Below are 17,922 nucleotides of genomic sequence, written 5' to 3' on the forward strand. Positions count from 1 at the left end.
ATGACCACTTGGGTAAGGTCCTGTTAGAACCAAGTCACGGCTTTTAAGAGAGGCTCCAATGGTAGTCTTGGACCCATTTAAATTGGCCGGACTCCTGTTGGTGGGTGGGCTGCTTCCAGTAGAAGGTAACCTGTGGTGAGTGGGTACTGTTCCTGTTTAGAAGCATGACCTCTCCCTGCCTCCTTCCCTTCCCCCCCCCCCCCCACCAGCCCACAAACCAAGGCTTTAAAATCTAAATATCTTCAATCATCACTTTTGGCTTCTAAAGCCATCTATGGACTCAGTTTTAGAAGTATAAATGATGGTCTCCTAATTCAACATCATTTTTTTTCAATATTCAGTTTTGGTGTTTCTATGTTTAAAATTTGATTTTAAAATAAATTGAGGATAAATGAGAAATGTTTTTACTCAAGTGAGTTGTAATCTGGAACATGCTGCCTGCAAAGGTGGTGGCAGCAGATTCAGCAGTAACTTTCAAACTGGAATTGGATGTATACTTAAAGGAAAAAGTTGCCGGGCTATGGGGAAAGAGCAGGGTGTGGGACTAATTGGAGAGCCCTTTCAGAGATCCGGCATCGGCACGGTGGGCCGAATGGCCTCCTTCGGTGCTGTATGATTCTATGATTTGCTTGAACATTTGCAAAGATTGTATTCTTCCGACAAAAGGTCTGGTTGAAGGCTCGCATTGTAAACTGTATTTCTTATTGTTGCAACTTGGCAACTCTGTAAATCTCAATAACTTGTCATTCTAGGTTGCATTTTAACAAACACGGAGTACTGCGAGCGGAAGGATTCCTTTCTCCAAACCAGTGCGACCCAGAAGCCTTGCACTTGTGGATGCCTTCCGATGCTAACGTTGAGGGTTTGGATCTGGACACTTCCAAGTATATTCTGGCTAATATTGGAGACCACTTTTGCCAATTGGTTTTGTCTGAAAAGGAAGCACTGAAGTTAGTGGAACCCTGCAGTAAGTATTTCTAACATTGTTTACTGTCTTTTTAACTCCAACCTTTCTATATTCGCAACAGAAAACTATTGATAATTTGGCACCATATTGGCAATCTTGCTTTAAGAGGGCACGTGGATTTTTATTATGGGGAATGAAAATCTCATTTAATAGAAATGCATGGAGGTTACAAGACTGAAACGGCTACTTGGCGGAACCATCCTGTGTGAATGGTTCCGCCCCCAACAGCATAGCCGTATCAGTCATGTACCCACCCTGCATTTCTCTTAAATCCCCCTTTCTCTTCATCCACCTGTCAAATCTAATCTTGAATGTTGCATAGTTTCTGCCTCGAGCACTAAGCGTGCAAGTGCATTCTGCAGCCTTGCAACTCACTGAGTGAGTGAAGAATTTTCTCTTGCTCTCTTTTTTTAAATGTTCTCATACCAGGCAGCGCCTTAGTGTAATAAAAACCGAAAGTGCTGGAAATACTCAGCAGGTCAGGCAGCATCTGTGGAGAGAGAAACAGAGTTAACGTTTCAGGTCGATGAAGTTGGAGATATAACCGGTTTTAAGCAGTGAATTGAAGCTTGTGTTGTACCCAATGTTCCCTCTAACTTTTTTTTTCGTGCCCGGTCCCTTTAACTGGCTGCGCCGCCCATTCAAATTTTCGCACATGTGCAGTTTCTTCCATGTAAAAGCCAGGCGTGGGACCTCCAGACCGCTGTGTGGCCGTGGGAGCGTTGGTTGTACCCTCTCTAAAACTTCAACATCTTGCCTGTAAAATGGAGCCCAGTGCTGAGGGGTCTTACAGGAAACTTTGTGCTATCCGGCACCCACGGGATCGAGCTGCTGCCGTTCCCTCAAAACTGCCGGATACTCCAGAGTTAATGTTGAAAGTGACAGCAAACACTGTTGCTTAGCAACAGCTTCTAAACACTCGGGTGTGGCTGCAAGCCTCTAGCTAAAGCTGTTGCTATAGCTACAGACCTTGCAGAGCTTGACTGTTCAAATAAAGCAAAGAAAACAACAAAAATAATAAAAAACGGCTCCTGATTTTTGCCGGTGGCTCCAGCTTGCCGGATGGTTCACCGGTTCACCTCCAGATAGCGCAAAGTTTCCTGTATTAAGGTTTTATGTAGACTAATCACATTTACCCACCCTGTACCCATATCCTATATATCATTACTTGGTTCTTGTATTCTACACTTTTTAAAACTAGAAATACATCCGCTCACTCTCTTACTTGACACTGAATTCCATCTGCCACTTTTTAGCTAATTTCTCCCATCTTTCTAGTCTTTTTTCAGTTTCCTTTGGTGTCCTAAATAATTAAATATACGTACTATTTTGGTTACATCTGCAAATTTTTACACCACTAGGCCTATATCCAAATCATTGACTAGGAAATGTGGAAGAACATGGGAACAGGAGGAAGCCAGTCAGCCCCTCAAACCTGTGCTGCCATTCAATTAGATCATGGCTGATCCGTATTGTTGCCTGAGGCTTGTTAATTCTGTACTCCTTTCATTTAGGTCTGCACTCCAAATCTAAAATTTATTTGTGTCTTTCAATAATGAAGCATTTTTTTAAAGTCCTGGATCACGTTTTTCTCTCCAGATCTGATTCGGATGAAGAAAGGTTCAGTTTTGTGAGTCACTTGTGACGTTAAGCCCCGAGTCCCACAATCATCCTTTTTAAAATGTTCTGGAAACTTGTGTAAAGTGACCATAAACGCTGCTTCTTCACTTTCAAAACAAACAAACAAGACTTTATCTATTGGGATTCCTGAACCTCAGTGATGTCCTGTGTGGAAAGGAGTGTGCACAATAAAGGCCAAAAGGGTATTGCCGAGTGAGAATTCAAAACTTGGAGAAAAACAGTAATTTTGTATTATTGGAATCGGCTTGGGTGTTTTAGATTTGAAAGGAGGTAGGCCGATTCCAACATCTTGTTTCACTAACTGTAACAAAATGGAATTGGATCAAAATTAAATTGCTGCCTCCATTTGTCCCTGTTCTTAAATGATTGAGTGATTTCTGTTGAACTGCAGTTAAACCTAATTAACTGCGAGAAGGTCACTTTCCGGGTCGCCACCTTTGTGAGGTGTGCGGTCTTTGGTTTGGCTTTTAAAAAGTGGCATGTTCTAGAAGAGCTCCTTTCAATCGCTGTCCACTGTCTTTAAATTGTTAGACTGCTTGTCCGACATCCAGTACTAGATGAGCAGAAACTTCCTCCAATTAAATATTGGGAAGACCAAAGCCATTGTCTTTGGTCCCCGCCACGAACACCGACTCCAAACCTCTCCCTGGCAACAGTCTGAGCCTGAACCAACCTTGGTGTCATATTTGACCCCGAGATGAGCTTCCGACCACATATCTGTGCCATCACTAAGACCGCCTACTTCCACCTCTAACAACACCTGACTCCGCTCCTGCCTCAGCTCATCTGCTGCTGAAACCCTCATCCATGCCTTTGTTTCCTCTAGACTTGACTATTGCACCGCACCCCTGGCCGGCCTCCCATCTTAGAATCATAGAAATTTAGGGCACAGAAGGCGGCCATTCGGCCCATCGTGTCTCCAGCCTATCCCACTTTCCAGCTCTTGGTCCGTATCCGTATCCATATCCAAGTACTTTTTAAATCTTCTATTCTCTTCTTAGGCAGTCCCTCAGAACCGAGGATGACTTGCTTCCACATTAAAAATGGGTTCTCAGGTGACTGATGAGTCCAATGCGGGACCTGCAGTCTCTGTCACAGGTGGGGCAGACGGTGGTTGAAGGGGCGGGTGGGTGGGGTGCTTGGCTTCCGCTTGCTCCTGGCGAAGAGACTCGAGGTGTTCGACGCCTTCCTGGATGCTTCTCCTCCACTTTGTGCGGTCTTGGGCCAGGCATTCCCAGGCGTCAGTGGGGATATTGCACTTTTTCAAGGAGGCTTTGAGGGTGTCCTTGAAGCGTTTCCTCTGCCCACCTGGGGCTCTCTTGCCGTGTTGGAGCTCCGAGTAGAGCGTTTGTTTTGGGAGTCTCGTGTCGGGCGTGCGGACGATGTGACCCGTCCAACGGAGCTGATCGAGTGTAGTCAAAGCTTCGATGCTGGGGATGTTGGCCTGAGCGAGAACACTGACATTGGTGTGCCTATCCTTCCAATGGGTTTGCAGGATCTTGCGGAGGCAGCATTGGTGGTACCTCTCCAGTGCTTTGAGGTGCCTGTTTAAATGTGCTTAGGGTTTCTGCCTCTACCACCCTTTCAGGCAGTGAGTTCCAGACCCCCACCACCCTCTGGGTGAAAAACGTTTTCCTCCGCTCCCTTCTGATCCTTCTACCCATGACATTAAATCTATGCCCCCTGGTTATTGACCTCTGCTAAGGGAAATGGGTCCCTCCTATCCACTCTTATCTAGGGCCCTCATAATTTTATACAATTAAGTCTCCCCTCAGCCTCCACTGTTCCAAAGGAAACAATCCCAGCCTATCCAATCTTTTCACATAGCTAAAATTCTCCAGTCCTGGCAACATCCTCATAAATCTTCTCTATGCCCTCCATAAACTTAAGGTCATCCAAAACTCTGCTGCCCATGTCCTAACTCGCTGCAAGTCCCTTTCACCCAACAGCCCTGTGCTCGCTGACCTGGTTAAGCAACGCCTCGATTTTCAAAATTCTTCAAATCCATCCATGACCTCGCCGCTCCCTATCTCTGTAACCTCCTTCAGCCCCACAATCCCCCGAGATCTCTGCGCTCTTCCAATTCTGGCCTCTTGTGCATCCACGATTTTAATTGCTCCACCATTGGCAGCCGTGCCTTCAGCTGCCGAGGCCCTAAGCTCTGGAATTCCCTCCCTAAACCCCTCTACCTTTTTAAGGCGCTCCTTAAAACCTACCTGTTTGACCATCTGCCCTAATATCATCTTACGCGGCTTGGTGTCAAATTTTGTTTGATAATCGCTCCTGTGAAGTGCCTTGGGATGTTTTACAGCATTAAAGGTGCTAGATAAATGCAAGTTGTTGAAAGAGTAATAACTAGGAGGGAAAAGGATCTTGTAGTTTTAATTTGTCTGTCCCCTCCTTTTAGAAAAGATTGCCTGGAAGCGAGCGGTCCGAGGTATTCGAGAAATGTGCGATGCCTGCGAGACAACGCTCTTCAACATCCACTGGGTGTGTCCCAAGTGTGGCTTCGGGGTGTGCCTGGACTGCTACAAGATGAAAAAAACCAATGCACAGCAAGGTAAGCTGGGGGAGCTGAACTGGGTCGTAGTCTTCAAATAGATCAAACCTTCTACTAGTTTATGTACCTGTGCAGTATTCTTCATCATGTCTATGGCCACGGTCTCGAGCAGTGAGGGCTTGTTTGAGTGTTGCTGTCTGGACTGTTCCAACCCGCTGTGCCACAGTGCTGGAATGTGTGTCTGTGTCCGTGCCCACCATTTTCCCCATACGATAAGTTTATTTGTCCTCTGGCTGCTGGGATTGCCCCGACTCCTAATAACATTCCTCTGGTTTAGTTGGAACTTGAGAAAAGCAGAGAGTCGAGTGCCATATCCCAGCTCCACCCGCAGCTGAGCTGGGCAGAGGTCCCAAGAGATGCTTGGGGCAGCAGATCTGATCAGGTCGGAAGGTGTGGGTCCCAAATGGTCCATGAAAGACTTGCATTTATTTATATAGCGTCTTTCACGACCTCTGGTGTCCCAAAGCGCTTTACCGCCAATGAAGTGAGGTCGCTGTTGTAATGGGCTGTATGAGTGTCACTGCTCTGACATCACTGCCTAGCAGTTTTGCATTTTGGGACTGCTACTGATTCCCTTCTGCCAATCTTTCACGCAAGTCATTGTGTGCATTTAGTGAATAATTAACCGGGGGCGGTGGGTGGTTGTGTATGGATGGATATATATATATATATGTGTGCGTTTATGCCACTGGAGAACTAGAACGAGCAACCAATGCGTAGCTGTCTGTCGGTCCCGCGCAGCCCGGGACCAGCTTTTCCAATGTGAAATTATGTGCATGCGCTAAACTTTGTCCGTTAAAGGGACCGTGCACCCAAATTTAAAATTAGGGGGAACGTTGCTAATGACGTATTTTGATTTTCTGTAGTTGACTGTAGTGCTTCTTAATCTTTTCCATCTTCCCCCTACCTCCTTGACGCACAGATAGCAAAGAGGAGATATTTTCTTGGTTGAAATGTGCTAACGGCCATGTTCATGAACCAGAGAAGCTGATGCCTACACAGATTATTCCTGGTTCAGGTAAGCATGTGTTTGATCAACAGGTTTACATAATTATGAAGATTGATTGATTTTGTTTTTGTAGAAAAGTCACTCGGTCACGATGCTCTTGCAAGGTTAATGTGACTTGGGAACGGGTGCCCTCGTTGAAAATTTCCCTTTCTTTGATTGCAGTTGACATTGCTCGGTAGATCATGAGGGTTTGACCGTCGCACGCTCTGATGTTTTGTTGATGAATTCTAATGATTCCCCCCCCCCCCCCCCCCCCCGCCAGCCTCTGAAAAGTCAATCATCCAAGATTTGCGTTTCCTTCACCATACCCCGCCACTCCGAGCACCGAGTGACTCATTTGTTCCCAGAAGTAGATTCTGAAGTAGCAGCGGTAACTTCACAAAAAGTCGGCTCATGTTATCGTGCCTGCAGTGCGTCGTTCAGCCTTTGTGTTGTACCTGGTTGAAGCCCTGCACTGAAATATAATTGGAATTAATGGGAAAGAGCTATAATGGAAATATTAAGTGTTCCCAATAACAATGGGCCTGAAGTTGCGATCGGAGGGTTCCCGCGGGCGGATGCCTCCGATCATCAAATTTTCTACACATTTACCTGGTGGTCCGGGATCCACGGACACTCGCGCTCTTGGGCCTCTCCTGGTAGAAATGCGGAGAGGCCCACGTATCCCAGGGGCGCATGTGGTTCGCAAACGCCCTTGGGATCACGTGGGCTAGCCCAACCAATGAAAGAAGGGAATCCCCATTCTTTTGACAGTTCCGTATGTACGGAACTGTCATAAGTATGAATGGGATGACTTAAAAAATACACGAACACAGGAAGTAATTATTTTTTAATTATATAATTAAATTAATTAAAATGGCATTTAAATATTTTAAACAAAACCAAAAAAATTATATGTTTTAACAGGGCTAAAAATAAACTTACCTTATTGGACAGGGCTGTTAATGTAGAAGTGAGAGATAACATTTTATTTTTCTATTTTTTTTAAACTCTTATGCTGGTAAAAGCGGGCCTGTCGCCTGCTTTTGCCAGGCGTAAGAATTCCACGGCCTTTCAGCAGGCGGAAGCTGGGCAAATAGCGCAACTCTCCACCCGCAGAGGTCCATATCCCGGTGATGCGGAGGATCTGTTGACAGATCGCAAGTTCCGGGTTTTAGCGCATGCGCTTCGCCTGCCTAAACCCGGCACTTGCGCGACTCCTACGGGCGCGTACACACCTCGTACGCACCTAAAAGGGTCGGAAAATACGGCCCATTGTTAACTGCGTGTGTGTGTGTTTTTACGTCAGTATATCCAGCTCCAGCTACATGGAGGAATTTTAGATTCCCTAACCATTGTGCAAACTGGCAGTGGATTTCCGATTATTTTGCAGCAACTCATTTGTCACCTAATCCCAAACCTCACTTCCTCCTGTCAAGTGAATGGCCTCCTCCTGTGCCGTAAATTTCTATGGTTCTATGAATACAGCTTTAATTCACTTGTCCATGATTGAAGTGTGCAGTAATACCGCAGCCACCACTCCCAGCTGCTATCTAGGTTCCAGCCTATTTATGTTGCTTGGCTCCTGCTTGTGGGCATTCGGCTACCGTTGTATATGCACCCGAAACAACTTAGCAACAATTGAATCTACTCTTGTGCCCACTTAATACAAAGATGTTGCACTAGGGTTGTTCTAGTGACGCCGCTGTGCGGATCCATTCACATTACCTTCTGCTTAATTCTTGTGCTTTTTTTCTTTCGTTTCAGCCCTATATCAGATTGGAAACATTGTACACTCTGCAAGAGGAAAATGGGGTATAAAAGCCAACTGTCCTTGTACAGCGAGGAAGAACAAGTCTTTGTTTAAGCCTCCCGTGGCCAGTGAGGCAGCTCAGGTACAGAACATGCTAAATTATTTGAAGTTTCATCCGACGAATACATGCAAGTATTATGCAAGTACAATGCGTGGACTTTTTTTTTTTGAAGATGGCTACAATTTTTTTTCCATACTTATGTTGATCCATCCTCAGGTTGTTGGACCTTCAGCCGTGGCTCAGTGGGTAGCACCCTCGCCTCTGAATTAGACGGTTGTGGGTTCAAGTCCCACTCCAGAGACTTGAGCACAAAAATCCAGGCTGACACTCCAGTGCAGTGCTGAGGGAGTGCTGCACTGCCAGAGGTGTTGTCTTTCGGATGAGACGTTAAACGTCTGTCCCTCAGGTGGACGTAAAAGATCCCATGGCACTATTTTGAAGAAGAGCCGGGGCGTTCTCCCCAGCGTCCTGGCCAATATTTATCCCTCAATCAACATCACCAAAACCAGATTATCTGGTCATTATCACATGGCTGTCTTTGGGAGCTTGCTGTGCACATATTAGCTGCCACGTTTCCAACATTACAACAGTGACTACCGTTCAAAAGTACACAACTCTCTTTCCAACAGACGGCACCTACAACAGTGCACCGAAGGCACTCTCAGCACTGCACTGGAGTGTCAGCCTAGATTTTTGTGCTCCAGTCTCTGGAGTGGGACTTGAACCCGCGACCTTCTGACTCCGAAGCGAATGTGCTTACCTTGAACCATGGCTGACACTTGAGAGAAGTACCAAAAGGAACTTTTATCTAGGAGCTTCATACCATAGGGTGGTTACTTTTTTATAATGTCATTGATTTGTTAAATAAAGGTCTTGTCAATCTTGCTGATCAGAAATGCGATGACTGAGATTCATGCAGTGCCACTGTTGCTGTCTTTAGAGTCACTGCAATCTCATCTTCCCCACTCTCATCCCCGCAGGATGACTCTCACTTGGAGGAGGGGAGGGGTGAAGTTGCAACATCTGCAGCATGACAGTGCAGTCATCAGATCTTGGTCTATCTTTATTCCTCAGCCAAATACAATTGCCATAATTTCTCCTGTAGCCACGTGGGACAGTGCAGTGCCTTCATGGTTTTAAATGTATTGTTGTGCTGGTTACGCTGGTAGATGAGGGGTAGCACATACTGTTCAATTTTTTATCTATCCCTCTTGCTCTCACTTGCCAGCTTTATTTCTTGTTTGCTGTACGAATTAGGAACAGCGGGGCCCCTTTACGGCCCCTCGAACCTGCTCCACCATTCAATAAGATCATGGTGTGGAGATGCCGGAGTTGGACTGGGGTGGACAAATGTAAGAAGTCACACAACACCAGGTTATAGTCCAACAGCTTTATTTGAAATCACAAGCTTTCGGAGCGCTGCTCCTTCAGGTGAAGTGGAGAAATGCATAAAGACACAGCTTATATAGTCAGAGAATCATGTCAGATGTTTACAGGTAACCTTTCCAACTGCCATTTATCACACCTCGGCAGAGAGATAATCACAGCAGTCAAAGGTGTGAATGGTGTCCAAACAGGTCAGTCAGGGAAACATTACATCAAAGAACAATGAGGTGGGGTCACAAGGGGTCAAATATTGCAGATGCTGGGGTCTGTATGAAAAACAAAAAAAGACAAAAAACATTTTTTTTTGGCTGGAAATCACAGCAGGTCCGGCCGCATCTGTGTAGAGAGAACAAGCCAATGCCGACTCGAGTCTGGATGACCCTGCATCAGGTGGGGTTACATGTAGCGTGACATGAACCCAAGATCTCGGTTGAGGCCGTCCTCATGGGTGCGGAACTTGGCTATCAGTTTCTGCTCGACGATTTTGCGTTGTGTGTCTCGAAGGCCACCTTGGAAAATGCTTACCCGAAGATCGGAGGCTGAATGTCCTTGACTGCTGAAGTGTTCCCCGACTGGGAGGGAACACTCCTGCCTGGTGATTGTTGCGCGGTGTCTGTTCATCCGTTGTCGCAGTGTCTGCATGGTCTCGCCGCTGTACCATGCTCCGGGGCATCCTTTCCTGCAACGTATGAGGTAGACAACGTTGGCCGAGTCACATGAGTATGTACCATGTACCTGGTGGGTGGTGTCCTCACGTGTGATGATGGTATCTGTGTTGATGATCTGGCATGTCTTGCAGAGGTTGCTGTGGCAGGGTTGTGTGGTGTCGTGGTCGCTGTTCTCCTGAAGGCTGGGTAATTTGCTGCGAACGATGGTCTGTTTGAGGTTAGGCGGCTGTTTGAAAGCGAGTAGTGGAGGCGTGGGGATGGCCTTAGCGAGGTGTTCGTCGTCATCGATGACATGTTGAAGGCTGCGAAGAACATGGCGTAGTTTCTCCGCTCCGGGGAAGTACTGGACGACGAAGGGTACTCTGTTGGTTGTGTCCCGTGTTTGTCTTCTGAGGAGGTCTATGCGATTTTTCGCTGTGGCCCGTCGGAACTGTCGATCGACGAGTCGAGCGTCATATCCCGTTCTTACAAGGGCGTCTTTCAGTGTCTATAGGTGTCCATCGCGTTCCTCCTCGTCTGAGCAGATCCTGTGTATTCGCAGGGCTTGTCCATAGGGGATGGCTTCTTTAACGTGGTTAGGGTGGAAGCTGGAGAAGTGAAGGAGAAGTGAAGCATCGTGAGGTTGTCCGTGGGCTTGCGGTAGAGTGAAGTGCTGAGGTGTCCGTCTTTGATGGAGATTCGTGTGTCCAGGAATGAGACTGATTCTGAGGAGTAGTCCATGGTGAGTTTGATGGTGGGATGGCTACTATCGACACCACAAACTGCCGGCTCAAAGTGGAGAGGATCTCCAAGAAGATCGCGCATATCGACACAGACATCAAGTTTCTACAGAGATGCAAGAAAGCAGACAAGATCCCGAAAGGACTACAGATCACTAACCCACTCAAGTCGACCTACAACACAGACTACGCTGAGAGACTCTGCCGTCGTACCTCTCGCACACTCCTCAACCATCTCGTACGCCAGCTCTACAGCAGACGCCGCAACCTCGAAACCGAGATGGAGTCCATGTTCTCAGCCTGTGCTCAGGATGCAGCAGACCAGCTACGAGACACCGCCAAACAAACAAGGCAACGGAACTACGCTACCTACATGCACACCAAGAACAGGAAGCTTGAGAAACTTGGCATCACCAGCAGCAGCAACCAAGCCTCCCCCGGTACCACGGTTGAAACCACAGGGAAATCCATCGTCAACCTGTCCGACCACACCCTTCAACCAGACGAAATTGAAGTTCTCAGCCGAGGGCTCAATTTCTGCCCCACCACCAAAATGGACCCCATCGGTCTCGCGGCAGACACAGAGGAATTCATCAGGAGAATGAGGCTCCGGGAATTCTTCCACAAATCCCAAGATGTCAGCAGCGAACCCAATGAGACAATCAATGATCCGGAACAGCAGACCGAGGGATCCGCAGTGCAGCAACCGAAGAAGAAAGAGTCAAATTGGACCCCTCCGGAGGGTCGCTGCCCTAAGCTTGACATGTATGCTCAAGCTGTCAGGAGATGCATCAACGCCAGATTCATCAGCCGCACTCACAAGACAGTCCAGAATGTCACCCGAGCACAACGCAACGCCATCCACGCTCTCAAGACCAACCGCAACATCGTCATCAAACCAGCAGACAAAGGAGGTGCCATCGTCATACAGAACAGAACGGACTATTGCAAAGAAGTATACCGACAACTGGACAACCAGGAACACTACAGACAGTTACCTGCAGATCCGACCAAAGAACACACCCGCCAACTCAACAGACTGATCAAAACCTTCGATCCAGACCTTCAAAGCATCCTACATGCTCTCATCCCACGTACTCCCCGCGTGGGAGACTTCTACTGCCTCCCAAAGATACACAAAGCCAACACACCTGGACGTCCTATCGCATCAGGCAACGGAACCCTGTGTGAGAACCTCTCTGGATATGTCGAGGGCATCCTGAAACCCATCGTACAGGGAACCCCCAGCTTCTGTCGCGACACTACAGACTTCTTACAGAAGCTCAGCACCCACGGACCAGTTGAACCAGGAACACTGCTCGCCACGATGGACGTCTCGGCACTCTACACCAGTATCCCCCACGATGACGGCATCGCTGCGACAGCCTCAGTACTCAACACCAACAACAGCCAATCTCCAGACGCCATCCTACAACTCATCCGCTTCATCCTTGACCACAATGTCTTCACCTTCGACAACCAGTTCTTTACCCAAACACACGGAACAGCCATGGGGACCAAATTCGCACCCCAATACGCAAACATCTTCATGCACAAGTTCGAGCAAGACTTCTTCGCTGCACAGGATCTCCAACCAACGCTATACACCAGATACATCGACGACATTTTCTTCCTATGGACCCACGGCGAAGAATCACTGAAAAGACTACACGATAACATCAACAAGTTCCATCCCACCATCAAACTCACCATGGACTACTCCTCAGAATCAGTCTCATTTCTGGACACACGAAACTCCATCAAAGACGGACACCTCAGCACTTCACTCTACCGCAAGCCCACGGACAACCTCACGATGCTTCACTTCTCCTTCACTTCTCCAGCTTCCACCCTAACCACGTTAAAGAAGCCATCCCCTATGGACAAGCCCTGCGAATACACAGGATCTGCTCAGACGAGGAGGAACGCGATGGACACCTATAGACACTGAAAGACGCCCTTGTAAGAACGGGATATGACGCTCGACTCGTCGATCGACAGTTCTGACGGGCCACAGCGAAAAATCGCATAGACCTCCTCAGAAGACAAACACGGGACACAACCAACAGAGTACCCTTCGTCGTCCAGTACTTCCCCGGAGCGGAGAAACTACGCCATGTTCTTCGCAGCCTTCAACATGTCATCGATGACGACGAACACCTCGCTAAGGCCATCCCCACGCCTCCACTACTCGCTTTCAAACAGCCGCCTAACCTCAAACAGACCATCGTTCGCAGCAAATTACCCAGCCTTCAGGAGAACAGCGACCACGACACCACACAACCCTGCCACAGCAACCTCTGCAAGACATGCCAGATCATCAACACAGATACCATCATCACACGTGAGGACACCACCCACCAGGTACATGGTACATACTCATGTGACTCGGCCAACGTTGTCTACCTCATACGTTGCAGGAAAGGATGCCCCGGAGCATGGTACAGCGGCGAGACCATGCAGACACTGCGACAACGGATGAACGGACACCGCGCAACAATCACCAGGCAGGAGTGTTCCCTCCCAGTCGGGGAACACTTCAGCAGTCAAGGACATTCAGCCTCCGATCTTCGGGTAAGCATTCTCCAAGGTGGCCTTCGAGACACACGACAACGCAAAATCGTCGAGCAGAAACTGATAGCCAAGTTCCGCACCCATGAGGACGGCCTCAACCGAGATCTTGGGTTCATGTCACGCTACATGTAACCCCACCTGATGCAGGGTCATCCAGACTCGAGTCGACATTGGCTTGTTCTCTCTACACAGATGCGGCCGGACCTGCTGTGATTTCCAGCCAAAAAAAAATGTTTTTTGTCTTTCTTTGTTTTTCATACAGACCCCAGCATCTGCAATATTTGACCCCTTGTGACCCCACCTCATTGTTCTTTGATGTAATGTTTCCCTGACTGACCTGTTTGGACACCATTCACACCTTTGACTGTTGTGATTGCCTCTGCCGAGGTGTGATAAATGGCAGTTGGAAAGGTTACCTGTAAACACCTGACATGATTCTCTGGCTATATAAGCTGTGTCTTTATGCATTTCTCCACTTCACCTGAAGAAGGAGCAGCGCTCCGAAAGCTTGTGATTTCAAATAAAGCTGTTGGACTATAACCTGGTGTTGTGTGACTTCTTACAATAAGATCATGGCTGATCTTCGACCTCAACTCCACTTTCCCGACCAATCCCCATATCCCTTGATTCCTCTAACGTCTCAGCCTTGAATACACTCAATGATTCCACATCCACAGCCCTTTGGGGCAGAGAATTCCAAAGATTCATAACCCTCTGTGTGAAGAAATTCCTCCTTCTCTCGGTCTTAAATGGCCGACCCCTTATCCTGAGACTATGCCCCCAAGTTCTAGATTCTCCAGCAAGGGGAAACAACCTCTCCGTATCTATCCTGTCAGTCACCCTCAGAATCTTGTATGTTTTAATGAGATCACCTCTCATTCTTCTAAACTCCAGAGAGTATAGGCCCAGTCTACTCAATCTCTCCTCATAGGACAACCCTCTCACCTATCTCTCTTGCTTGCTGGCTTTATTTCTCGTTCGCCTTCTCTAGCTTGCTTGCTATCTATTATTAAAGATAGAGTGCTAATTTAGAGTGAGATGCTCAAGTTAAATTTGATGAAAAGCTAATGAGACTTAGATGTTGCAGTTTTCAGTGTTAGTTTAACTTACTCTCCTCTCCTGTATAGTGCTGAAGTCCTTGTGGTTCTCCCCTTTCCCACATCCAGTGTTTTGAAAGAGTATTCCAGATGTATTAAGCTGTGAATGCATTATATTTAATTTGCGAATGTCATTTATTTGTATTCCAGAAACTAAATAACGGTGCGGTTTCCAGTGAGGCATCGACCTGTAACAAACCACCAGCCTCTGAAGGCAACTCCACGTCAAGTGTGATGAGCACCAGCAGTAACGCAACTCTCGCCTCTGCTGCTGCAACCCTGAGGAAGAAGGAGGACTTTCCCTTCAACTGGATGGTGGGCTTGACCGATCCCAAAGGCAAGGAAGACTGTAAAGGTAACCCTGTTTACCTGCACTGATCCTTCTAAGATGTGCTTAATCATGAATAAACTGAAACCTATAACATTATAGATTATGAACTATAGTCTGTGCCACTGCTAATTTTCCTAGGCTTTTCTCTGGGTGCTCGCAGGGTAATGTGTTTTATGCAGGAGACTTGACTATTCCAACGCACTCCTGGCTGGCCTCCCACGTTCTACCCTACCTAAATTTGATGCCATCCAAAACTCTGCTGTCCGTGTCGTAACTCGCACCAAGCCCCGTTGACCCATCACCCCTGTGCTCTCTGACCTACATTGGCTCCCAGTTAAGCAACGCCTCGATTTTTAAATCCCTCCATGGCCTCGCCCCCTCCCTATCTCTGCAATCTCCTCCAGCGTGCCCCTCTCTCCCTCTTTTCCCCCCCCATCCCCACCCCCCCAGAGATACCTGCGCTCCTCAAATTCTGCCCTCTTGAGCATCCCTGGTTTTAATCGCTCCACCATTGGTGGCTGTGCCTTCAGCTACCGAGGCCCCAAGCTCTGGAGTTCCCTGCCTAAACCTCTCTGGCTCTCTACCTCTCTTTTCTCCTTAAAACCTACCTCTCTCCTGCCCTAATTTCACCTTACGTGGCTTGGTGTCACAAATTTGTTTGATAACACTCCTGTGAAATGCCTTGGGACGTTTTACTACATTAAAGGTGCTATATAAATATACAATTTGTTGTTGTTGAGACTGGTGCTATGAATCCCCACTGAAACCCCCAGTATTCTGGATCTGGTACTGTGTAATGAGAAAGGACTAATCAATAATCTTGTGGTAAAGGGGCCTTTAGGGACAAGTGATAATATGATTGAATTTTACATTAAGTTTGAGAGTGATGTAGTCCAATCTGAAACCAAGGTCTTCAATCTAAACAGAGGAAACTACAAGGGTATGAAGGACATGTTGGCCATGGTAGATTGGGAGACTACACTAAAAGGTATGAAGGTGGACATACAATGGCTAACATTCAAGGAAATAATGCATAATTTGCAACAAACATATATTCCTCTAGGGCATAAAAACCCAAAAGGAAAAGTGATCCAATCATGGCTAACAAAATTAATTAAAGCTAGTATTAAGTCAAAGGAGGAAGCTTATAAAGTTGCCAGAAAAAGCAGTCAGCATGAGGATTGGGATCTTTTTAGAAATCAGCAAAGGGGGACCAAGAAATTGATTTAAAAAAAAAAAAGGGAAAATGGAATATGAGCACAAACTAGCGAAAAATATAAAAACGGATTGTAAAAGCTTCTATGGATATGTGAAAAGGAAAAGACTGGCGAAGGTAAATGTAGGTCCTTTACAGTCAGAGACGGGAGAATTTATAATGGGGAATGAGGAAATGGCAGAGAAATTAAATAAATACTTTGTTTCTGTCTTCATGGAGGAAGACACAAAAAACCTCCCAGAAATACGAGAAAACCAAGGGTGTGGCGAGAATGAGGAGCTTAAAGAAATTATTAGTAAAAAAAAAGTACTAGCAAAATTAATAGGACTAAAAGTCGATAAATCTCAAGGACCAGATGACCTACATCCTAGGGTTTTGAAAGAGGTGGCCATTGGGATAGTGGACGCATTGGTTGTCATCTTCCAAAATTCTATAGATTCTGGAACGGTTCCTGCAGATTGGAGGATAGCAAATGTAATCCCGCTATTTAAGAAAGGAGGGAGAGAGAAAACGGGGAACTACAGACCTGTTAGCCTCACATCAGTAGTTGGGAAAATGCTGGAATCTATTATAAAGGGTGTAATAACTGGGCACTTGGAAACTAATACAGGAAACTTTCGTTTAAACGGCACCTAAATATCTGGAATTCTCTATCCGGCAAAATTCATACTCCGAAAACAACACCTCAATAACCGGAAATGTTGCTGAGTCCGAGTCTCCCGCGGTGGCCGAGTTAGTCAGTGGGGGTAGTTCTCCAAACTGCCACTACTCGGCTTCTTGGCGCTGTCAACTTAATCAAGCATCTTCCACCATCCATTTAACACAACATTCTGTAGGTGAGGACCCAATTACTGTATACTGCACATTTTTTGATTTTTTAATTTTTGTTTGTTAAAAATAGCCCGGTAGATAACCCTCTCCGTCATCCGAAATTTTTAATCAACCGGCACCATCCTGGTCCCGTCGGTGCCGGATACCAAAGAGTTTCCTGTAGTAAGATTGGGCAAGAGTCAACATGGATTTGTGAAAGGGAAGCCCTATTTGACAAACCTATTGGAGTTCTTTGAGGATGTAACCAGTGGAGTAGACAAAGGGGAAGGTGGTGTATTTGGATTTTCAGAAGGCCTTCAATAAAATCCCACACAAGAGGTTGGTGAACAAAATGAGGGCACATGGAATTGGGGGTAATATACTAGCATGGATTGAGAATTGGTTAACACAGAAAACAAAGAGTAGGAATAAACGGGTCTTTTTCAGGTTGGCAGGCTGTGACTAGTGGGGTACCGCAAGGATCAGTGCTTGGGCCCCAGCTATTCACAATCTATATCAATGATTTGGATGAGGGGACTAAATGTAACATTTCCAAATTTGCTGATGACACAAAGCTAGGTGGCAGTGTCAGTTGCGAAGAGGATGTGAAGAGGCTTCAAGGGGATCTCGACAGGCTCAGTGAGTGGGCGAGAACATGGCAGATGGATTATAATGTGGATCAATGTGAAGTTATCCACTTTGGTAGAAAAAACAGAAAGGCAGAGTATTTCCTAAATGGTGAAAGATTGGGGAATGCAGATGCTCAAAGGGACCTGGGTGTCCTTGTACATGAGTCACTGAAAGTGAATGTGCAGGTGCAGCAAGCCATTAAGAAGGCAAATGGTATGCTGGCCTTCATTGCAAGAGGATTTGAGTACAGGAGTAAAGAAGTCTTACTCCAGTTACTCCAGGTGAGACCACACCTGGAGTACTGTGTACAATTTTGGTCTCCTTACCTAAGGAAGGATATACTTGCCATAGAGGGAGTGCCACGAAGGTTTACGAGATTGATTCCTGGGATGGCGGGACTGTCGTATGAGAAGAGATTGAGTAAACTAGGCCTGTATTCTCTTGAATTCAGAAGAATGAGAGGGGATCTCATTGAAACATACAAAATTATTACAGGGCTTGATAGGGTGGATGCTGGGAGA

At 46.7% G+C, this 17,922-nt stretch overlaps 1 protein-coding gene across 1 annotated transcript in view; it reads left to right on the top strand.

Moving 5' to 3' along the window:
• The window catches only part of LOC147123666 (lysine-specific demethylase 3A-like), an 86,760-nt gene that overhangs the window by 41,868 nt on the left and 26,970 nt on the right, over nucleotides 1-17,922 (top strand). The window contains 5 exon segments of the mRNA XM_085975495.1: nucleotides 753-967; nucleotides 5,016-5,168; nucleotides 6,091-6,186; nucleotides 7,924-8,051; nucleotides 14,565-14,769. Coding sequence (XP_085831621.1) covers nucleotides 753-967; nucleotides 5,016-5,168; nucleotides 6,091-6,186; nucleotides 7,924-8,051; nucleotides 14,565-14,769 — 797 coding nt within the window.

The sequence above is a fragment of the Somniosus microcephalus genome, chromosome 2 (assembly GCF_052327205.1).
Source record: "Somniosus microcephalus isolate GS21.2 chromosome 2, FLI_Smic_1.0, whole genome shotgun sequence".
In the NCBI taxonomy this organism is placed as follows: Eukaryota; Metazoa; Chordata; class Chondrichthyes; order Squaliformes; family Somniosidae; genus Somniosus; species Somniosus microcephalus.